Here is a 25,003-nt window from a genome sequence, read left to right on the forward strand (position 1 = left end):
TTTTTGATGAACCCAGAGGAAAATTTATGAAGTTATCACAACACATATTACACTAAAACGGGAACTGCTACTTTTAAGGGGAAAAAATAAATTCTGGGGGGGGGGGGGGGGGACGAGAAAAAAAGGAAAGAATTTGTGTTTTTGGCTCCTGTTCAGGTCATAGCTGTCTCTCTTACTCACTCCCTTCCTTTCCACTCTCGATGTTCCCCTTCCTTCCCTTCTTTCTCTTAACCTTCCCTCGCTCGCTTTCTCTCTCACATCTGGAGGGTATCTGGTGTGGCTGTGTGACTCCTCGCCTGCTATGGGACAGCCTGTGTTTGGACTGGACGTCAGACTTCAGTGCGTTTCAGCAAACGTTGGTCGTACAGGGTAAAGTAATAGACCAGAGCGTTGCTTTTGCACACTTTACTGCTTCATGTTTTATGGGTGGCTGTTATGTTTTGTGGAGACTAAGCTGTAAGTGTCAGCGTCACTCATCCATGCATGTTATTTCAGACAATCCAGACTAACAGTGCAGTAAAACCTCTTCACTACCTCTGCTCAGCTGAGAAAGAGCATGAACTAAGATGATGACTTTTAAAATGCTTAGCATCTCTGCTAATAAATGCTTTTGTAAAGCTCTAAATTATATGGCAACATGAGGGAGCTGTTGAATGCTGACCCCTGCATTCTCTGATGTTTTTATTCTAGTCAGGATCCACGTTGTGCGGGGATATGGAAAGTACGGGAAAGTGCACAGGCTTTTACATCATTTGCTGTGGGTGTACGCATGCTGCTGTGTGGAATTTCTGTATGTGAGCACATGTTTGTGTTTGCCACAGTCCCTCAGGAAGTTGGTGTGGTGCAACAAACCGAAATTGATCTTCTGATGGATGGCTTTTATAGGTTGCTGCCTTGAGTGCCCACTTGGAACATTTCTATCAACATCGGTGTAGGCGAGATTAGAGGGCTTTTTCCTGCTTTCACCAAGCACTAGCCTCACATCAACACTGCTGTCCTTGTGCTTGTCAGACAATAACAGACGGCTAGATTGACATTTTTCTATTTCACCCATGCCATATGATGTTCTTTTAATAGTGTGAATGATTGGAAATGAAATAGATTGGGCTGTGATGAGTGATGCTTATGTTCTTTTCAAATTAGTCCTTCTAGTTGGTGAGGACTGAAGTTTCAGACACATCAGAGTGAAGGGACAGAGAACCAGCTGTCTCTTGGTGCTGGCCCGGTGGGTAAACAATGCAACCCTCCAAAATGATACAATTTTGGAAATATAAATGGTCCTGCAGTAGTAGACCAGTATGCGTGGTTTGAAAAACATGTATTTTTGCTTGCTTTAACCCTGAAAGACCCGTGGAGGTGCTGGCTCCAGTCCCGTCCAACATTACTGTCTTTACAAGGCCGTAGCTCCCTTTTAAAAAAAGAGTAAAGGTGTTATCATATGGAACTAGACAACTGTCCATTAGTGCCAACCACCTAATGCTATCTTTTCGGGAAGGAGGCTAAATAACGCTCCAAAGTAAGGCTACATTTTGGTGAGGGAAAAAACTGGCATGGCAGTTTTCAAAGGGAACCCTTGACCTCCATACATCTAAATGAAAATGGGTTACATGGGTACCCATGAGTCTCCTCTTTACAGACGTGCACACTTTATGATAATCCAGATTGTTTGCTGCAAAAACAAGCAGTTTGTGTTAAGTTCATATGTTATTTTATTCTAAAGTATAGTATTTGAATATGTTTGCATACTGGGGTCCATAAACAGTCTTGTATTTACATAAATTGGGTCTGACTGTAAAGCTAAGACTATCGTGGATTCAGTGAGCCCAATTGTGTTCATGTGTGATGATGTTTGTCCCCATAGTAGCAATTCCCTTGTAGTGATAATCACAGCCTCATGAAATGTTACTACCAAAAACAAGAGACCTAGGCCATTCAGAGAATGAGTGGCTTTAGCTAAATTTACAAAAAGTGGGTTTCTCAGTACACAACACACAAAAGAATTGGCTATCCAATCAAAGTCAAATGTCTATTGTTAAAATTAGTCAATAAAGGTCAATCAAGAAAGATGAAGAAACAATAAGATCGGCTTCCTCCATGTGAGTTCATTCCAAATCATTGCTTTGCGAAGAAAGCCCTCTTCAAAACGCCTGCACAAACAGCTCCCGTCTCGAAGAGTGGCCCCAGGGTCAGGTTCTGTAGAGTTTAAATACAGAGGCCGACTTGTCATGTGCTTTGAGTTTCACAGAGTCATAATTATAAATTTCAGTCCCACTTGTATCACACGATAAAGGAAAGTTTCTTCACAAGATATACACGGCTGTACATTTTAGGCAAAGATAAAGAAAACTTCTGCATCATGAGGAGATAAAGAATGTGTTTTGTCCCATGTTTTAAAACCCAAACATGTTAATTGTAATTCCCGTAACACTATATATCTTTTTATCCCATACCACAGCATTGATATTTCTATGGTGATCCTCAAGATCTGGGTGTCTTAATGTGGTATTTTTTTTGGTTTTCTGCCATTTTTTAAAATCAATTCAAGTGGTTAAATATGACTAAATTTAGCACCAAATCCGTGTAACAAATGGTATCAATATAAAAATTGCTGCAGCAACCTGCAACAGCTGAGACATAATAGAGCATGAGAATGGCCTTCATAAACATCCATCATAATGTTTTAGGCCCTCATTCACCCTGAACCTTCAACCAAAAACACAATGATTATTACAGATTTTGGACTAGATAAACCTGACTTGGCATCTAAGATTAATCTTCAGGATCCCAGCTTTAAGATGATTCACTTCTATGTGCCATCTATTGACCTGCGATCTCCCCCTGATCCCCATTCAGGAGAAATAGAGGGTCAAATGCTTAACTTGAGAGAAAAGGATTAAAAAGGAAAAGGTTAAATATTAGGAAATTTTTGTGGTAGTATGGGTGATCCAAAAACCCTGGATCCTACACTTCCCATAATTCAGTTTGTAACACAACCTTTCGGTTATTTGTTAACATCTGTAGGTTTTAAGCCCAACCTTGGTCATTTACTCACCTTCCTCTATTCATATTATAGAAAAAATGATTGATGTCATCAAGTGTGCAAGCAAATGGATAAACGGGAAATCAACAAATTGAGAGCATTGGCTGACAAACTGTCATGGCAAAAACATATTTGGAGGAGCATTCATGTTGCATTCATTGAAAGGATTAACCTGACTCAGCCAGATGGATTGATTCTCATTTGCTCAGCATATCCATCTGCGAACTCTGGTTTGGAGATCTTTTGGGAAGGGGCGGAAATACTGTTTGCTGATTGGATAAACCATCTGTCTATCACCAACATACGGGCCAAATCAACCAATCAGATCAACGAAGCGTATCACGTGCTAACAGAGCGTCGATGCAAAGCTCAGAAAATAAAGAACATGTGGGTAAAGGATATTTGCCGTTTGTGTAACGTGAATTTAAGGATAAAAGGCACAATTTCAGGTGCTCGGTCCATATTCCAACAGAAGGATCCAAGAGAAACAAGCGTTAGCGAGCGGCTTGCTCCATAGCTGCGCTCATCTCATCCGTGAAAGTGGCCATGTTGTTTACACTGAACAGTCGCTTGTCGTTGCGTCACACTTAAATCCAAATTTCAAACTTCTCCAAATTTCTCCGCCGCACATTACCAGACTGATCTGCAAGTAAAATACATTGGAGCTCACAAGATCATGATGTCTAACGAGAAAAGGATAAGACTGATGTGGATCTGAGCTCTGTTCCTCAGAATTACAAAAGCATAACAAAAGGCTGTACTTAAATGCTAATATCAGCATGCTCACATGCTCACAATCACAAGGCTAACATATTTATATTAAGATGGTAGCTATTAGTTTAACATGCTACAATCTTAGTTTAGCATGTTAGCATGCTGACATTAGCTAACTTAATATAAAGCAAATGAGGCAGTTGGGATTGACATTGGTTTTACAGGTACGCCTATACTGGTCATAAACCAAAGTACTGAACAAACTGAAATATTAACCTGATCATGGTGCAAGAGGAAAAGTCACATGATCACCAAATGTCTGCAATTTGTCTGCACCAAATTTCATAACAATACATCCAATTTTTAGTTTTAAATGTTGAGACATTTTATTCTGGACAGAAGTGGGAGAGCATGCCTTAGGCCCACTGCTAGCATGGCTGGGAGTTAGATAATGTAAAGCATGGCTTCATGATCAGTGTCTGAAAAACAGAATAGGATTACCTGTCTTTTCCTGCAAGCTGCATATAATAGGTCTTTTTTTCAGCCATTATAACGTCAGTGGCTCTGTTCTATTCAAGTGTCCCAGTATTTCATTGAGCCAGCATGAATGATACCAGGACTCTGAAACTGAAGCACCTAATCAAATTCAGCCATCATTCATTTGATGATTCACACCTGTGCTTTTCCGACTGTGACATGTCAAAATGTACTTTATGAATAATGATTATTGAGTTCAAATTGTCCATTAAGAGCTGTTTATAAATTGGACACCGTACAAGTCAAGTACTTGATTAAGGCATCATTTATTTGTAATGCAACTTATTCTATTTTTTTCACTATTTTCAAGACTGAGTAGTACTAACCTTTACTCGTCAGATGGTCTAATACACAGAACAATCTGACGAAGGCGTCATTGGAAACTGTCTGAAAAAGGACAGACACTTTCAAAACATACCTGGCGGTTGATTGGATGAACCATCTGTTTATCAAACTCCCACCAAAGTCGGCCAGGAGAAGAGAGAAAACATGTTTTCCATCAAGAAAAGCCTTGAGTATTGTACTTTTCTCTCAGTGTAGAAAAACTTGCCAGTTCTGATAAAACTGATTCTATTGTAGCTTATATGCTAACCTCTTTAGGAGCAGCCATTGTTGTTTTAAATGAACGGCCTCATCTTTGTTTGACCCTTGATGGATCTCTGAATCACTTAGTATCTGATTATCTTAGCTGCAGTTTAACCGAACCAGAGTTACTGTGGATTAAAACATTAAATTGGACCTGTTTGCTGTGTCAAAAAGACTGCTGTGAAACATAAGAAAGACCTCATACGGATAATTCAGTGGAACTCCTGATTGCGTTAGCATTATATATTCACAAAAAATGGTAGTGAAGGAAATACATTTCAACTTTCTGATTTTTCACTTTGGCTGACTAAATAAATGACTAAGAAGGGAAGATTTTAGATGAGACAATTGCTGCATTTTTGTTTTTCACAAAACTATTTTGTTCAGTTTAATACAAATGTAAACAAACCTCAGAGGGTGAAGAAGAAGGGTGATTTACACAAAAACAACAACAAAAATGTCGAATTGGAGAGACAACGAGTTTCAGGGAGAGTCTTATGACAAAATTACATCGTGTCTCCATTACCGCGGTGTAATCTGTGTCATGTCCTGCCTCCTGAACACTCTACCCTTGCCTAAACCCAACGAGTACTTACAAGAAGTGAGAACCCAGCTGATAAAAACTTTATCTGAAAGCCTTACTGGAACATGGTGCATCTCACTCATCCGAAATAATAATTACCTACATTGATCAAGAAGTCTCAAAGTATAAAAATGACCTAGCACTGCTTTAATGGCCAAAAAGTAGCACATTGTAGCTTTAACACAGTCCAGCCCCCAGAAAAACAATAATGCTGATGTTTTAAACTTCACTGTCCATGTGCTTATGCAACAGGAGAGCTCTGCAGTGGACATGGCCTTTCCAAAGCATTCCTTCCTGCAGGCCCTGAGTGTGCTGCTCTTGGCCTGGGTGTTAGTGAATTGCCAGGCCCCTCTCAAAACAGAGGAAGAGGAGGAGGAAGAGCCAATAAAGGAGCCTTTCACCACGTCAGTGGTGTCAAAATCGGAGCTGCTTGAATGTCCACCGGAGTGCAGCTGTACGGCCGAAGGGGCAGTGGACTGTGCTGGAGTCGACCTCAAAGAGTTCCCCTCCGAGCTGTCTGACAAAACTCGTCAGCTCTCTCTTCAGGTATTTCACACAACTGCACACACACATAAGCATTAATACACATCCATATTTTGTAATTCTGCTCAGAAATTAGGAAGTTACCAGTGCAAACTGTCATCTGCCATTGTATTTACTGTCTGTGTTTTGTCCCCTGGTGCCAGAACAACAAAATCGAGCAGATAACAGTGGATCACATTTCCTATCTGCATCAGCTCGAGACTCTCAACCTTCAGAATAACTGGCTTACCACAGATGGTAAATACTGTACAACTGTCTTAACAGCTACAGTAGCAGGGACCTGGTGGGACAAACAGGCTGTTGAATTCTTGCTTGTCCTGCTTAGCAGTTGGTCTGTGTGGACTTGTTTTATCATCAGAGCATTTAAATTCAATCTTATTGACAAGCAGTTATTCTGCCTCTGTTATTTAATGGAGAGATGATGTTTGGTGTGTGTTAATATTCATTTTGAGTTATTTTTGTAGAAGCAAAATCCTTACCATAACACACAACAGCGACAGAGGAAATACAGTGGGGTTTTTTGGCTTACTGTCAATTGTTGCCCCAGTTCAAATGTTCCCCGGCAAAGTGAGGGCAATATTCTGCTTGGGGACAGCAGAATATTTTTTTCTAGAAAGACTGCTTTCAAAGATTAAATATTCTTCTTTTCAAAGGCAGAAATAAATTGAATTGCTACTGCTTCAAAGCTGTGCTTTATCAGTGTAAGAATAACATTGCAAGTAGCAATGCAGTCGAAAAGTTACTTTCTTGTGTGTAATGGAAATGGAATGATACATTATCCTTACCTCTGTTCCACTGCATGGTATGACTTGAATCTACTTGTTTTTTTTGGATTTTGGTTTTCAAAATCTGGATAGAAGCTGTTACCTGGTGGTACTACATTTTTTTTTTTTTTGCTGGCTTGTGGTGCAGGGAGCTCCAGTTGCTGGCACCATTTGCTGCAGTGACACAAAGAGGTGTGAAAGTCATTGAAAGTTTCCCCTCATAGGCTGTGGGAACATAGGAATGACCCCAAGAATTCCACTTATATTGACTGGGTTCAGTGGAAAACTAATTCTTGAAATGTACATGGTACCAAAAGCGAGCTGAGTTTAGTTGAGTATAGCTGTACAATGTAGGGGAAAGGAGGCACTAGATAACCTATTCCAGCTATGACATCTACACTAGCCACATGACACCCATAATCACACAAATATACATAGGATTTGACATCTACAGCTCTTAGAGAACCAAGCTGCAGGCCAAGGATTGATCCTTGAGGCACCATATAAACAACAGAGCTGATGAAGACACAGTTATCGTATTTTCCAGACTTTAAGTCGCTCCGGAGCATAAGTTGCATTTTTGGGGAGATACATGAAGCAGTAACACCAAAAAGGTCCTCCCGCAAAGTCATTTATATTCATCACTTTGGCAACAACCGGGGCGTGGAGACGTAACTGCATCGTTGACAAGTCTCTCCCGGACGTTGTTCTAGCACCCATGGACCCATGAACTTGATCCACTAGCTGTCACCATCTAGCTTTTAGCCTGTGATTAGCTTTTTTTGTTTTCTTCATTACAGTTAGAGTATCCTCTGCTTTTCGCCAGTCCCTCACTCCAAACTTTCTTTCTGCTGCTCGATTACCGTTTTCATCTTCAGTGGTACAGGAGTAGTAGGAGTAGCAGATACTGGCACAGAAGCCTAGCAGGACCAGCCAAACCATGAAAAAAAGTGTGACTTGTAGTCCGAAAAATACAGTACCCACGGAGACAAAAAAACCCCGGCTATTTGACAGATATACCACAAACCACTCTAGGGCTTTCCCTGATATACCAACAAACTAAACAATTAATGAGGGTGGTATGATCAATGGTATCAAAGGTAGCGATAACATCAGCTAAGACAAAAATGTAATGTTCTCCCTGTCAGCCTGCATAAGGATTTCATTTGTGACTCTTAACAAAGTTTTTCAGAAATGTTAATTCCTTAAACAACTTGAGTTATTTTTTTGTGTGTTCAGGACTTTGGACACAAAATGTAATTTAAAAATGTTTCAGAACAGATGGATCGAGGCCAGGGTTTTGTTTTGTTTTCTCAAAAACAGCTGTTTTAAATTGATCAGGGATGCAGCCGGAGGTGAGGGACACGTTTATAATAGTGAGAGGTAGAAGCCAAGGGTGTGCTTGAAAAATGCTTTCTGTCATTCCCATATATGAGTCTTAGGTTTTTGTGTTGATTTCCTAAAATATTACCTCAGAGTCCAGAGCAGGTGGAAGACTCAATTAACAAGTACAAAACTTTTGACAGTGAGTCATCAAGTGGGACTGGGAGTGATCGGGAGTCAATTATTTTTATTATCCGTGTCTAGCGGAGAGTACACCGGCTGCGGGAGTGAAGTGCAGGCAGCCAGAATTTATGATCTATGATTTAAACTGATATTCAACACAGTACCATGCTCAGACTGTAAAACACCGACCCTCACGGTCCAAATCCTCCCGGTGCTCCAGATTAGCTTCTAGTGTATGTCAGTAGGCTATATTGCAAGTCATGGTGCAAGTGTGGCTACTTAATGAGCATAACAGAGCTAACACTTTGTGTTCCCTAAACCATCTGTTGATAAAGTTGATCTAAGAGCAAACCGAGAACTGCATTTTTTGGCACTTCCTGATTGGATCAACCAGGAAGTTACTGTGGTTGGGTCTTGGTCTAGATAGAGCTTTAAAAGACAACATTACAGTTTTTCTTGAAATGCCTTCATATTTTCTTGTGTATTGTGTGTTTGAAAACTACACACATTGTATACCTGTTTATCAGCTTGTAGTGTAAGGTAAATTGATGCATAATTCATTTTTTTTTCTCTTTATAGGCCTTGATGATGAAGGTTTTGAGATGCTTGAGGAGCTGGCTTATTTATACTTGGCAAATAACAAGGCGAGTCACATACCAGACTTTCATTGTTTGTTCTCAATTCTGACCTCAAACACGCTTACATGATGCAATGGCAACTTCATCTTTTCTGTATCTCTCTCAAAACCAATTTTACTCTATTCCATTCTGATATGCTAACATAGTGCCAGCTGGCAGAAAGAGGTGGCAGTCTCCTCTCATACACTCTGTGTGAGCTTATGCTTGTAATCACTTCCAGTATGGCTGTGCCAGCTGGTGAGAGCTAAAATGTCACTGACCCTTTTGGACGCAGAGCGAGAGAGAAAGGATGGACAGATTTGTTTGTGCCTTCACAGAGATGAATAGGCAAACAGGATACAGGAAGAATAGGGGATTTTTAAGTGCTCACTAAGCCTCAAAGACACCCATGCTGCTTTAATCCCTAAACCATGTTATAAAGGAGAGAGCTCTAAATGAACATCTAATCTCACCAGTGCTTCTCGAATTTGCTATTTTGTACAGTGTTGCACTCGTTCTGGTAAGAGTGACAAAAGTAAACCTTGCTTATATGAAGGGGTACACAGCTTGTATGAAAAATATTCACATGATCAAACCAAAAAATAGGTAGATCATAAGTGTCACCTCTATTGAGCAACTTAAACTATTTGGTTGAGGTTATAGTTAAGTTTGTGATCATGCATTGCTAAAAACAAGACAACTTCTCTACAGAAACCCTACCAGCTCAATTAGGCATGGCGGTGCTTCGAGATACATGTTAATAATAAACTAACAACGTTAGCATGCTAACATGCTCATAATACACTAAACACAAGGTCAGCTGAGGCTGCGGATTTCATTAGTTTTGGAGGTCAAATTATGGTCAAAGTATTTTACACACGTTTGACCTGATGATGTCAGGAGAAGAAAAGACAGGGATCGAAGAAGTCATATTGTACTGTACATCCTCAGAGAACTGTGAATGTCTGTACAAAATTTTATTCTTATCCATCCAGTTATATTTGGAGTCATTCATCATGGATACACGACTCCACAAACACTGACCTGCTGGTGGCATGAGATAAAAAAAATGAAGGGATCACCAAAGTCATAGGACATATCATCTCGACACCATGCATTTGCATGCAGAATTCGCTCAGCAGTGATGTGGTGGACTAATTAACCAACCGACCGGTGGACATTGGCATCTCCACAACTCTGCTGCGAGCATATTCACAAATACCTGTTCAAATTTAGAGGAAGATGTCATGGTTAAAAGCAACAAACGTTGGCTGTTGATAAGAGGTCTTCAGAGGTCAAAGACACATACACCTTATTCACTGACCACCCACCCCAGGCTGTTCCTAAAGAGCTTTTGCGATGCTATAACGACACTGTTCTTTGGCCTTTGCCTTAGCGAGAACATTCATTATCCGCACATCCACTAGAGGTCATTTGTCAGGAAAACAAACATCGCTCATTTTAATGCTATTATTCTGGTTCAGACAGTCTCCAAAAAAAACACATCCTTCCTATGTGGAATTAAATTTTCATAACAATGTCATGTCATGCTCATTTTCTTGTGCTTGCAGCTCACTTCAGCACCAAAAGTCCTACCCCCCTCTTTGGTTAGTGCAGATTTTGCTGCTAATCAGCTTACAAGGATCTACCCAAATACGTTTGGCCATAAACCAAAACTGAGGTACGAATGTGTGTGTTCATGTAATTTTACCCCTCATTCCTGGAATCACATCAATTTACACATTTCCCTTGATCATTGCTCCCAGGTCTGTGTATCTCCATAACAACAAGCTGACTGATGCAGGGCTTTCCGATCATACGTTTAATGGTTCTGACAACCTGGAGATCCTCACCATGTCCAGCAACGTCCTGCGGGTTGTACCAAGGAACCTGCCCTCCAGCCTTTACCGTCTTCATCTGAAGGTCTAGCATCTGTTCAGTTTACATTTAGATGTTATGTAGATGATCTACATCTAGCTTCTTTTCATTCATGGATATGATAAATGATACATGCATAAGGATTCTTCTTGTTGTTACAGAGTAACAAGCTGGAGAAAATCCCAGCGGGGGCCTTTGACAACTTGTCAAACCTCAGAGAGCTGTATCTCCAGAATAACCTCCTCAGCAATGAGGGCATGGACAACGAGACTTTCAGGTGGACAAACCCCTTAGGGCTGACATATTCTAACATCTTGATGCTATTGCCAAGTGTGAAAAAAAAACAACCTTGATTTGTGTTATCAAGTGTGAATTGACTTATTGTGTTGCAGCAACAGAAAGAAAGCACACAGATATGATCTGAAGACTTTCCCCCTTTTCTCTCCTTGCAGCCAATTGAACAGCCTGGAATATCTGAACTTGTCAAATAACAACCTGAGCATCGTCCCCAAGGGTCTGCCTCGCAATCTGGTGCTGCTACACCTGGAAAAGAACAACATCCGTAGCATCCCTGGAGATGCACTTACTTCTGCCCGAAACCTGGAGTACCTGCTCCTTCATAATAACAAGCTGCGCTCACGTTCCATCCACCCAGCTGCCTTCCAGGTACATGTCTTCTTCATTACATATTCCTTTGGATCTTTTACAGGAAAGCTGAGCTGTGTGAAAACAGTGTGGAACATTGGGCCGCGTGCAAGAACCTTTTGTACAAACAGATTTGCTCATAAGTGACTTGTATGAGTGATTTAGGGCAACTTGCAGTATTCACCAATTTTATGATATTTAGAATTTTCTGTTAGGTACAAACATGATTTACAAGTGGTCCAGACCTGTCGTACAATTCATGTGCAGTTAGAATGCTGTTATGCAAACCTCAGTATTTCAGTAGATTGTATATTTGATTACTTTGAATCATTTTTGAGTTTGAAAATTTATATAATTTACACTTCAAAATTATAATGACATTATACTGTTTGACTCTGCAATTTGAATTAGAACATAATTCTAAAACTATTCCCATGCCTAACAATATTTAATTGGCTATTGATGCTTTGTAAAACACTGCTAAACGGCTTCAAATATTTGATATACTCCTGTTGCAGTCAACTGCTTTGCTGTGAGCATCTGACCAATTTATACATTTTAACTTTATGTTCAACACATTTGCATTTTCACTAGGGCTTGAAGAAACTGCACACTCTTCACATGTACAACAACTTGCTGGAGCGGGTTCCCAGGGGCTTGCCTAAGCGTGCCAAGACACTAATGATGCTCCACAACTCCATTGCCGAAATTGGCCGTAACGACTTAGCCCATCTGTTCACCCTGACAGAGCTCAACCTCAGCTACAACAAGCTCACCAGTCCTAAGCTGCATCGTGAGGCCTTCAGGAAGCTGCGTGTTCTGGAAACCTTGGATCTGTCGGGGAACAGCCTCCACTCAATGCCCCTGGGTCTTTCTCGCAGCCTGCAGGTGCTTGAAATCAAGAACAACCAGCTGAACTCCATACCAGATGGTTCACTGACTGGCATGGAGAAGCTACAAAAGCTTATCCTGAGCGACAACCAGCTAAAACTGAATTCCGCCTACCAGGGAGCCTGGATGGAGCTCAGTGCGCTGACAGTAAGTGACTAATGGAGGAAGAAACATGTCAGATATTAATGTGAGATGTTTTGTAGACCTTGTCCACAGCAGGAACTTGCAACCAGGACTTTTAAGATCCTTTGAAGCTTCATGGGGTTCCTTGAACTTCCTTGACGTTTTTTTAAACTATTTCAGATATATATATTTACTGTATATATGAGTGTATTTTAATACCAGAAAATGTTATGTTGCTTCTGTATTTAATTGGTTGGACCCTTTTAGGCCAAAAAAGTATACATTGAGAGGATGTGTTGGTTGAGAGCTCAACAGTGAAGTTCCAGAATTGAAAATCCCATTCAATTTCTCAATCAGGAGTTTGATTATTAGTCATAATGTTTTAACCATCCAAGGTAGACTCCTTATGAGATTGTGAAACAATGGTTTATGATCCTTTAGACGTCACCCTCGTAATTTCAGGAAGCTAACGCTGCTAACGTTAGCCAGCAGGCTAAAAAGAAAGTAGCAGTCACTGCGGTTGGGAGCCCAATACAGTAAGTACTCGACCAAACCAAGACATTTGCCAAGGACAGCGCAAAAGCCAGGTCAATAATGAACAAGGTAATGGAAATGATTGTACTCGACAACCAGCCATTTTCTATAGTGGAGGATTGAGGGGCCGAGAAAAACGACCACAACGCTGACATTTTCCCCCCTCTTCAGTACGAGCGTTTGCTTCACTGACACTGTCACGCACCCAAACCAAACAGATTTTGCATTGCACCCCCCCCCCCCCTCTCCCTCTCCTGGCACACATACACAAACAGCAACCAGACAGGCCCAGTTTTATACATCAGACCGATGCCAATATGTTAAAAATGACAAACATCGGCCGATACCGATATTGATGCCTATAAACTTGTGCATCCCTAGTTTTCATGCGTTCAGCGCACTGCCCCAAGCTAATCAATGTTAGCCACATTTGGCAGGACTAGTGACTGCTAACGACTGACCAGGATTTCTCTGTTAGTAGTTGTTACACGGTAAAAACTGTCTCTATGGCGAAAAAGACTCTGGGATGATTTTATGCCGGAATTTCACTTTAATGTGGAAGTCCAGCCATTTATTCTTCGTTATCCTCCTTCTGTATTCTTCTGCATACACACTGCTTTGTCACAAACACTTGAACCCAAAGCAGATGGAGAATAGCTGAAGCAAAATTATTCATGTGACTGGCTTATTTACGTTTAGATTTGTACCTGCAGTGGGATATAAGTAACACATATAAAGCATATTTCTCTATTATTCTCATTAACAATAATCACAACTTAGATCAGGGACAATCTTTCATTATGTTTATTATTTATTGTGTATCTTGCAATTATAGACACTGGACCTCTCTGGCAACCAGCTGTCACACATCCCCTCTGACCTGCCTGAATCTCTGGAGTACCTTTACTTGCAAAGTAACCGCATATCCACTGTTCCTGCTTCAGCATTTGAAGGCACTCCAAACATCAAAGGCATCTTTCTCCGGTAAGGAACACACACACCATTCGTAATCAGACGAGGTTGTAGTTATTAGGCTCAATCATGTTACTGGCAATTGTCAGTCCTTTCTTTCTGAACGGGTGGTAAACACTTGTCGACACTTCATTCATCCTCCCTGATTGTTTGCTAAGGCTGTTTAACTTCAAAGTAGCTGCCCAACACATGCAGGAGGGAACAGAACTGAACCTCACACACCGTCCTCTGGGCTATGTGGAAACCTGGTGGGTGGCTCCACATACCTTTCTCTTACATTTGGACTGATCTCCAGGAAATGATTACGCAAGCGTGGCCGAAGAATGGCTGTGAGGAAGTTGTTGCTTTTGTGTGTACTGCTCTGCAAGTCTCCAATGGACAGCTGACTATGAAAAGGGTTGGATTCATGCACTTTTTATTCTTGCGAAAGTGTCTGAGGAAAGATGGCTTTCACAGTGCATTAAGCTCACAATCGTTGAAAGGATTGTGTTGATATTAAAGTAAGAAGTGTCTGACTTTCTGGAATTGGATTTTAAAAAGTTTGACATTTTGGGAAATATGCTTATCTGTCTGTACAATGTCGAAACTACAGCCAGCTGTTTCTTAGCTTAGCTTAGTTGAAAGAAAAACAGTGGTGTAATTTTTTTAAACTCTTGCCAAGAAAGTGAAAAAACATCTTCCAAAATGTCACAATATTAATTTACAGTTTTGTAACACTGCAAATGAGTACAAACCTGATATTACAATGAATCATTTTTTTGGACTGTAGTTGTATATGGTACTTCTCCATAGTCAGAGTGTTACCTCCAGTAGATTGTGGTTGGGACGTCCCCAGTTTGAAGAAGAAGACAGGAGTACCGGCAAGGAAGCTCAGCACAGCGGATTAACGTATTTTAGCCACCTAAAAAAAAACATTTTAAGTGTTCAACAGTTTAAGTCTACACTATATTAAGAATATTCGCACCACTTTACCTTGCTGTCAGACAGTCCTGTCTACGTTCATGAGTTTATCTCTATCTACACTCTAAACTCCATTGACAAAAACGGAATTTTACCTCACAGAACACAGGAGTTGCTGGTCTACCACAGCCTTGTTTGGTTAGTATGTTTGTGTTAATATGGGATTTTCCTGTTTTAAAGTGTTAGGTCAAATTCACCAAAGTCACACTGTAACAGCAGTACATTGTTTAGCCTCCGTACCTGTCCTCCTGCCTGCTTCTCTAAACTCGCCAGACCACCATCTACGGGAGGTCCTACCTCATACAACCACACTTCAAAAACTCAAGCCATCCTTTTAAACCCCACTTTTAACTCATCACACTATAAGTTAAACTGTAAAATCTCATTTTCAAGCTTACAAATAATTCAGTGTAAAGTGTACACTTTTAAAAATATCCCTTGTGTTACTAAATTTACTATGTGTCGGACAGTCTGGACGAGCTTCATTTTGCAGAGTACTGCAGTGTGATATCTAATCTCTCAATCTCCTCTAACTTGTGTGCATTCAGCAAATTTTCCACTTTGGTTTATTCCACATAGTGCAGGCTTATACCCACAGGCACTGCAGCTCAAAGCAACGGTCACACAGCAGAGTAAAGAGGTTTCGGACGAGTGCTTTCAAGGCCTTTGTTCTGTTTGGTTGACAGTCTGACCTCAACCTAGCTGCTTTATGGCTTGTGTTTACGGGCCTTGACCCCTTCTAGGCTGTTGTGCTCTTCGTGTTGTTCATATCAGCTGTTGCCACGTTTCTTTTCTTTTTTTCCACCAAAATCCCCCCACAGCTGGTAGACTTTGGCCTGAGCCAATTTAGAGCTGCTGGAATGCTTTGCGTCAGTGGGGGAAGTGGAAGGAGGATTTATGTGTGTGTATTCATTACTAATTGCATTTGTGTCGTGTGTTTGCTAGTGTATATGCCAGCATTTTCACTGATAGATTACAGTAGTTGCAGGTGATTTGGCTGTTTCACAGGTGCTCTGATGTTAAGTGACCTGTGATTGTATTTGATCGACTCAAAACATGAGAGCTGGTGCAGTTCAGTGTGGCGTACATACGCTATAATGATCCCTGAGTGGAGCAAAGCTGTCAGATGACAGATGTGATTTGTAAATGTCACCTACTGTCTGTTAACCATCCATCCTGCACGACAGGATTTCTGCTTTTAGCTTTGGAAAGGTCATGTTTAGCCTATTTTGACTCAGAAATGCCTCTCTCTTTTTCCTTTTAAGGTTTAACCGCCTGTCTGTGAATTCTGTGGACGAGAGTTCTTTCGCACACCTGTCCAACTTGCAAGTGCTGGACATCGGCACAGGAAACACCGACCTCCCCTTTAACAGAGAGGAGATGGAGAAGGAACAAGAAACATAAGATGGGATTAGTTAAAATAACATTGGACTGCGTTGAAGGGCAGGGAGGGCTTTTAAATGGGAATGAACCTGTGAGTGTCATTTCCCAGGTCCATTATTGTTTTGTGCTGAGCGGCAGTTGCATATTTCTGGTGCAGGATACCGGATGAAGTTACTTTATTTTCCATTTTTTGGGCTGGTTAGTATAGCATATCTTTATACCTGAGCTTAAAATATTTGTTTTGGACTGTTGACATGCAAGATCTATCATCTAATTGTGTTTCTGTGCTTTAATTTCTGAAAAAAATATGTCAATATGAATTTTCCCATGTAAATGTTTCAGAACCAAAAAACTAAGCAGAGTGAAAAAGAACATGTTGTTTACACTGTCTGCATCTTTCTCTGCTTTTTGTTATTTTGTTAATGACTTGTCTCCCTGGCTTAAAAAAGTGATTTTAAGAAATACTGTGAAACAAGTGTTTTTTACTCCAAGGGTAGCAAAAGAAGCAGTTTCCCATTGACACCAGCAAAGCCTCAGTAATCAGAAAACTGTTGAATGAAATGTTCAAAGACGGCTGCAATTCAATTTCATTATCGGTTAATCTAACACTGTTTGTCTTTAAAATATGTTCATCATAACCCAATTAATATTTTGTTAATTGCTCAATTATGTCAGATATCCCATGCAAAAATCTTGTTACATTTCTAAGAGCAAGATTTGAGAAGCTTTAAAAGTTGTGTGTAACTTTTAATACATGTGTATTAATCACATTTTATTGCCAATGGGCGGACAGGTTTTCATCCACTTTCTCGGTTGCATAACAGCCTGTGGACTGACTTCTATGTAAAAAACTCTTTTCTGGGAAAATCCAAATGTGATGTTTTGCATGCTTCCGAATCCGTTGCCTCTCTTAAGCTCCCCTACAGCCAACGTTGTGCAACATTAGCTAATGCCAGCTTAGAAATTGAGTCTGCTTAAGTCAGCAAATGAACCGGCACCCACCACAACAGAGTCCACACATGCTGCGCGTGGTGGAGCGGTGTTAGTTAAACATTCTGCAGCGATGGCTCGGAGATGGACCTAGGGTTGGCGGCTTTCCTGTGTAACAGCACTAAATAGTTTGCTGATCTGGAGGGGAGTCGGACTCGGGGCAGTCCAGGATGAGACCACTGGTGCTGGGAACAAAACTCTTTCCCCCCAGTGCTGATAAAAAACCCAGAGGAAACACTGACGGGAAATATATTGTGGTTTTATGCTAATGTTAGCTTTCTTGCTAATACGGCTAAATTGCTCGCTAGCTAACATAAAAAACACTGCCTTGAGTGGATAACACTGGCTTGGCTGTGTGGCTGTGCTGTTGGTTACTTTGTGGTGCTTACAACAAGCTAGAGTTATTCTGTGGGCTTTGAAAGCACACAGTCTGTCATTGCTTGGGCCTATTCTGCTTATTCTCCTTCTTCCGCCTAAAACTTTGATCCGTATCTAGTCCGACAGCATTGCCAACACATGCCCAAAAATACACCAAAACGTATTAAAAGTTTAAACGGGTCAGGAGATTTGCGACTTTTTTTCGGCCGAATGGGCATTTTGATATCAAGCATAGTTTTCACATTATCACACTTTTGGTTTTCTTAAATTTTCAGCCAGTTTAAGATTTTATAATGGTTGTGTATGTGGTGGGATGTTAAGACCTAGAGTCCACAATTTTCACTCTTCTTACATCAATTCAAGTCAAAACATAGGACAATTTGTGCTCTTCGCATACATGTTAGCCTCCAAGGAGTGCCGCCCAGTTGCCCGTCCAGATTACAGCAGACAGCCTGCTCTGGTTCTCACATATTTGACCCCACAAACATCAAAATGATATAAACGCGTTCAGCAGTCTCTTCTCTCTGGGGATGATCATATTTTGGACATTGGACTCGTGTTTTTTTTAAATTAAAAGATACTGTTTGAGAGGTGTAATCTCCATTAAATGCACTTTCTGAACTGTCTACATAAGTTGCTGTCCACCTGTCACCATGGAAACCAGGGCTGTGACAGGTGACTTTGATGGATGGAGACAGTGACCCAATGACTTAACAGTTGCTGGGAAAACAGAAGACAGGATGAATCTAATTTGACATTTCCATTAGATCTCTGATTGGCACTTTGTATTTTTGCTTGGACTTTTTATTGTATCAGGCTGATGTAAACATTAAAGTCAGCATCTTCACTAAAGCCTCCTGTCGTTCACAGTAAAATAGGTTTTTCAATACAACCTTTGGATTTTGAGCCAAGAGAGTATTGTTGCCTACTGATTGTGGCCACAAATGCTACCAGATCCTGTGTCTGGAAAGATTTCTTAACTGTTGGACCGTTACAGGGGATGTCCAATCCTGCTCCTGCATGTTTTAGGTTTCCCCCTGCTCTAACATGCCTGATTCTAATGATCTGCTTGTTATCAAGCAGCTGAAGCGTGCCATAGTTTTGGTCATTGTTAGAGTCAGGTGTGTTGGAGCAGAGAGAAACCTAAACCATGCAGCACAGTGACTCTCCAGGAGCAGGATTGGACACCTCTGGTCTATCATGTGCTACTACAGCCTTTTTACTACTACTACTGCTAGCCGACTTCTGCTATAACTAATTTTGACCTTAGCATTGGGATGTGCACCAAGTATAAGAATGACTGGACCACAGTCAAAATTTCTTGCTGAATTTCTAGTTCTAAATACGATTTTAATTCATTTTTACAACATGCCATCGTCATGATGCCAACTAATCACATTCAGTCTCACTGTTTTGGCCTATATTTGTTTGCAACTACGGAGTACGAGCGTGCGCAGCATTACACAGAGAATCTTTAAAGAAACAATGAGTTGCATTTTCCGTAAAAAAAACAACAATGCATTGACTGTATGACGAATGTATCATCAGCAGCAATATTTTTGGGCATCAACCACCATAACCTCATTGACCCGGGGAATGGGGGCCAACTTTGAATGGTGTGTTTACAAACTGCAACTGACAAATCCTACTCATTCTGCCTTTGCAGTTAATCCTACTACTACTTACTATTTTGATACAATTTATGCCCTGCATTTGTAAGCAATTCCCTTTAATCAAGTTAGTCTGCACAGCTGTTGTACTGATTGTACTAATTGAAGAGTATGTTGGAATACAAATTGAGAATCAATACACACTTTAATAAGACATGATGCATAAACATACCGGATGTGATACACATATCTGATCACGATTTAAGTGTTGGATGTCGTTTTAATTAAAACATTGCAATGGGATCTATTAGCATACGATTTTGTCGGACACGCTCCAAAAGACAGACAGAGAAGCCACTTGAAGCATGGTAGCTAGTGATGTCCAAATGAAGATTCATGAACCATTGTCTTTGTTGTTTGAGTCCACTAGATGAAGCTCTCTGTTCAACAAAGGGTTGAAAACACAATGAATCACCATTCTTTGAGCCTTTTTCTTTAAAACCAAGAGCTCCATCTAGTGGACTCAACAAATACAACTAATGCTTCATGAAGCTTCATTCAGACGTCACTAATGGTAGCGGCCTCCAGGGAACAGAACTCTTGAATTTGGGTTATTAAATTGCACTTGCTGTCACCAAGCCAACCGAAATCTTAAGGATCATCAGTAAATGCTCAGCAGATTTACTTTGAATAAATAACAAGAATCAAAATGATCAATACATTTCCTTCAGATGTCTACATTGAGGGTACTGTTTCGCACTTCTCTCAAATCCTTCAGAAGATGGTGAGAAGTGACGGACTGCAAAATTTGAAATACTGGTAATTTACTTACAATGTGGATGATTGTGGATATGACCATCATTTGATGTTGTTCTTTTGTCATGTGCTTGTGAACGAAATATTACAATATAACATAAAAGCAATTTCAGTACATCTGAAGCTTCAAACCATGCTGCTGCTACGTCAGCCCATTCCTGTTTTTTTTCAAATGATAGCAACTATTTTTTTATGACAATGAATTACTCATCCTGTTACACTCACTATATTGCTATGTATACAGTGTCACTTTCACATACAGCAGTATAGTATTGTCATATATACAGTAATTGAACACAGCAATAAATTATTTGAAAAGGCTGAAGAAGACTTGTGTGTTTCATAACATTCACCAGAACATCTCATCAATATTTCAGCAGGTTCTCCCACATAGAGCAGTGTCACTGCTCATTTCTTATTTGTCTCCACTGCAAAGCTGCTGCCGATATTATTTCCAACAACATAAATACAAGCCAGATACTGAAGAGAGAAAATAAAGAGATCTCACAATACAATCTCTTATCATCCCATGAGAAAAATGTTGGCAGTCTGTTCCACTCCGAAATCTGACAGTTGAGGCGTTTGCACACCAAGAGCCTTTTTGTGGCACATTTGAAATGAAATACGATGTCTCGTTGGGTCAATCACGTTAACAAACAGACTCCAAAATCTTTGTCATCAAAGTTGGAACAGGATCGATTGTATTTTGTTTTTCAACTTTTCCATCCATTGACATGTAAATCATCATCATACAAAATGATGAATTCACTTCATCTCCCAGCACAAAAGCACTTTACGACAAACAAGGTAAAGAATACAGTGATTCAAAATTTAGAGTACTGATCGCAGAAAGGATGTATGAAAAATGACACAGTAATGATTGTGGTCTAGGCAGCTAAACAATAGCTTCTTACTAATTGTGTTCATTCATGAGACCCATTTTAGGACTAGTGCTATCCATTGACCCCTTAATTAATTTAGTTGTAGGCTTTGAATTTCAAAAGAAAGCAAAAATAAAATAATCCTATTTCAGAATGCCAACTTTCGCAATGAACAGAAAAATAAACCATTTTTATCGAATGACGGGTTTAAAATATGGACATGGTGTGCAAAAGCCAATATTGTGCACATAGCTGCCGAAATGGTTGATAAAATGACGAAATACATGAAACCTAGTATTTGTATCAGAATGACTTGGAGCCTTTATGTGATAAGAGTGAAATGTAGCATAAAGAAATGACAAACATTCAGGTTTAAAGGATATAGGTTGTGATTTTTCAAGTCCGTCCTGAATCAATACTCATGCTTTAATAATTCCTCGTGATCACACTGGCCATAACTGTAAAGGTGTGTTCAGACAGAACCCATGGTGAAATCTCAAATGTATTTTTGCGAATAATGAGTCCACCATTATATTTGAGTAAATCAAGAAAGTAGTGTCCGTATCATGCACATCATTTTCTAAGCCTTGCTGCCAATAGGTGCGTTTTCCATTAGGGTCAAATACCCAGAATGAGGCGGGTCTATCTCGCCGAAATGCCCCTAATTTGCATGTGAGTCGCTCGAGCGGCTGTTTGAGCGGCCGTTTGTTGGCCCTGTGGGAGAACTGCCTTTTTCTCCCCTGAGAGAAGCCCGGTGGCTGATTGGAGCTCTCAGGGGGATGTGACGTGTGGTAGTACAGACGCCACAACAACATGGTGAAGTAGAGCAGACACTTTTATCCAGTGGTGAAGAAGAACGCAGTACAGAAAATCATCTGTGCACGCATCTACAAGTCGGTGGGAGCCATCTTTGAGTCTGCTATAGAGCTCCGATAATACATCTATGACTGGCAACACTACACACCACCTACACACGACACACATGAAGATGATTCATAAGTGTCTAAATTCAAAATTTCTGTTGTCATAGAGCAAACAGTTGAGTGTGTGTTATATAAAGGAGCAGCGCGTTGCGGCGGCGCATTAACTTCATGACCAGTATGAGTAGGAGTATTGTGAAAAGACCCAAGTCTAACTTTTAACTCAATGGCTTCAGTGCATAATGGTTAGACTTGATATTAACTAATACGATAGAAAAGCTTCAAAAGTAAGTCCATGTGTTGTTGATGAAGTATATTAAGATCTTGAACAACCAGTGGATGTTTTTGCCTGATCAAGTGCCAGGGAAGTTTCATTAAATCAAGCGCTCCTGAGGCTGTTTTCACCCATGTATTACAGTTAGAACCTGACCACGAGGGAGGATCCTCTTCTGCAGCCCTCTCTTCCCTGTTATCCCCTCAGCCTAGCACCACCAGCTTGTTAAGGCAAAATTAAACAATGAGGGCATTTCACTTTGCCTTCCGATCGTTTAGCTCAAACCAGACACTTGCCATCCAGTTTGGTCTCTTATATGACACAAACAGCTGGTTGCTTGCAGCAGTAGTATAAAATATAATAAACACTTGTCTTATTAACATGTTGCACACAGACAAAAACAATCATAAATTATATAAAATGTAGATATCAAATAGAAATCAGTTCATCAATGCAAGTACTCACACCTGTAATGAGAGTCTTGGAGTTCAGGTGTGAGCTCATGCTGCAGGTCCACACCAAGAACGAGTTGTATGATTAAAATCATACTGCTGTCCTTTTGTTGTCATAAATTCTACTGTCAGTGCAAAACTTGTCCAGTATTACAGAAAGCATTTCCCCGGGTAGATATATATATATTTCCCACTATGAGGCTTTACATCTTGTTACTGTTGAGTTTTGCCCCCACAATAAGATGAGAGATGAAGATGGTCGTGCTGCCCTTCTGTCTGAACCGGTGTCCTTTGCTCCGAGGTTCTGATCAGCACACCTAGGGACAACCCATCAAACTCCAGGAGGAGGCTATACGTTGGTCTCGAGGCCGTTCATGTCAATGGCACAGTGTTCTTTGCTCTTCTTCAGGTACCTCGGGGGAATCGGAGGCTTTTTTCTCTCTGAGAGCGGCCGGATACCCTCCTCCAGCTGCATCAGCCGGGCCACGTCGGAAGGGATGAGCTCGTGTTTGACCCCTGAAGAAGGGGGCCGGTAGTTTCCGTTGTTGTTGTGACAGTTTGTCAGAGGAGTTGTGTTCATCAGGGGTTTGGGCTCGCAGATCAAAGGCACCTGGGGGCCAACAGGGTCAGGAAGGGAAGCAGGAAGTGGAAGAAAAAGGAATGTCAGGAATGAAACTGATGCAAAATGTTGAAACAAGCTGGACAGCGACTTAGCCAGAATTGTATATCCTTTTCCCCAGAATAGATTTGTTTTGTATGCTTTAATTGATCATTACAGTAACTACAGACAAAAAACACCATTCCTTCCTAAATGTCTGCTTAAAAAAGTGGCAATCTCCTGCAGGCCATTGGGTTTACCTTTTTAATGCTTATGTCACAATTGTGCAAAATGTCATTGTTTTATTACTTTCTGCACAGAAAAGAATGTAAGCCATAATTAAAACTCACCCCATCTCCTTCCTTCATGAAGTCTTTCCTGCAGATGTGTGCCATGATGCCTGTGGCCAAAGCATCCCCCATTACATTTACCATGGTGCGGAATCTGTCTCTGTAGAAGAGGAAGACACTTGAGATAATAAGTTGAACTTAAACCTGAACTATTTCAGGCCAAATGAAGAGGAGATGAAAGCAATGGGGCTCATGTGTTTATTCTGGTATGATTAGTTTGGTTCTGTTAGGCAAAATAAATGGAAATGAATACACATGCTACTTACAGTGCCCAATCTACTGCAATGATTAGAGTAATGTCATCAGTTGGCAACCCGACAGATGTTAGCACTATCACCATGGTGACCAGTCCAGCCTGTGGTATCCCTGCTGCTCCGATACTGGCTGCAGTGGCTGTGATACTGGGGATTCAGAGAAACACCTGATGTCAGTTAATGAATAGAACCGTTAAGAACGTATTTAATGTGACAACCAAAGGGAAATAATGGCTGTTGACTCTGAACAGTTCATTCATTCATTCCACATTCATATTTTCCACAAAAGGCATGTATCCACTCCTCGTTTCCATTTCTGCCCATTTATTTTACTCTGTCATTTACATATGAATGAACCTGTTTTTTCCCCCATGTATTTCTGTGTAAATGACAAATGGCAACAAGGTTAAGTTTATTTCAGTTTGTTTTTGCGTATTTTCAAATTCTAACACTATGTGGAGCTCCACTTCACACGGCTTTCACAGACCAACGTTACCTTTGGATGCAGACAGGCACAAGTTGTGGCTAGTTGTGCTACAAATGGATCCTAATAACTCCAGATACACTGCAACAGGACACTACTGCAGACAAAGAGGAGCAGACATCCTGCCAAAGCACATTTTCATCAAGAAAAAAGGCTGTTCCAAGAGTGGAGACACTTGCTGCAGACGGAGCGGAGGTAGGCTAATGCTGTTAGCTAAAGTTACCGTGTTAACCTCCATGGTAGTAGGTACCCACCAAAACACGACAGGATAACTTCTCCATCTTTCCACAATGTAGTCAGACACTTATTATAACAATCTGAGCTGTCAGTGCCAAAAACAAAGTGGACGTACATTGATGGTGTGCAGGTTTGATTATATTGAGGCCCGGTACATGGCAGCCAGGATGCAGCGCTCTTGCTAAATACTGGACCAATTAGAAAAAAAGCTGTTGCCATTAGTCACTTACATAGAAATCGAAGTTGAAAAATACTGATATTCCCCTATAAGTCTCAGTCTCAACAAAGTAAATCAGTAAGTTTTTTGAACCAAGAGTTTTATTTGCCTAATCCTAACCTCACCAAAGTTAATTTATCATAACCATTATCTTTCCCTAATAGTAACCATACAATTGTAAAAAGATAGAAAATTAAACATTTTTAGCATTACTGTAGCACTCCTGGGTTTGCAGGATCGTACAATATCACCCTCTTGTCTGTGGAT

The 25,003-nt window shown here is 40.6% G+C and overlaps 2 protein-coding genes across 6 annotated transcripts in view; one reads left to right on the forward strand and one right to left on the reverse strand.

Moving 5' to 3' along the window:
- Window positions 1-266: 266 nt before the first annotated feature.
- Window positions 267-20,389, forward strand: podn (podocan; the record flags this gene model as incomplete). Of its 5 annotated transcripts, none has more annotated exons than XM_083940575.1 (12): window positions 268-369; window positions 1,144-1,225; window positions 5,712-6,005; window positions 6,146-6,239; window positions 8,852-8,916; window positions 10,461-10,570; window positions 10,656-10,812; window positions 10,929-11,044; window positions 11,220-11,433; window positions 12,007-12,450; window positions 13,796-13,944; window positions 16,158-20,389. In XM_083940575.1, 10 exons carry the CDS (start codon window positions 5,730-5,732, stop codon window positions 16,294-16,296), a joined length of 1,764 nt encoding a protein of 587 aa, XP_083796701.1. In that variant the 3' UTR covers window positions 16,297-20,389. The 5 variants fall into 5 exon arrangements, with proteins under 5 accessions (XP_083796704.1, XP_083796701.1, XP_083796702.1 ...); XM_083940576.1 differs by having other exon boundaries at window positions 291-339; XM_083940577.1 differs by having other exon boundaries at window positions 355-374.
- A 2,556-nt stretch (window positions 20,390-22,945) lies between these two features.
- Window positions 22,946-25,003, reverse strand: part of slc1a7b (solute carrier family 1 member 7b) — a gene marked incomplete at both ends in the record, with an annotated part of 56,615 nt that continues 54,557 nt past the window's right edge. The window contains 3 exons of the mRNA XM_083911297.1: window positions 22,946-23,206; window positions 23,545-23,644; window positions 23,811-23,945. Of these exons, the coding sequence (XP_083767423.1) occupies window positions 22,946-23,206; window positions 23,545-23,644; window positions 23,811-23,945 (496 nt within the window). The remainder of the gene's footprint in view (window positions 23,207-23,544; window positions 23,645-23,810; window positions 23,946-25,003) is intronic.

Source organism: Echiichthys vipera, assembly GCF_963691815.1.
Source record: "Echiichthys vipera genome assembly, chromosome: 3".
NCBI lineage: Eukaryota > Metazoa > Chordata > Actinopteri > Perciformes > Trachinidae > Echiichthys > Echiichthys vipera.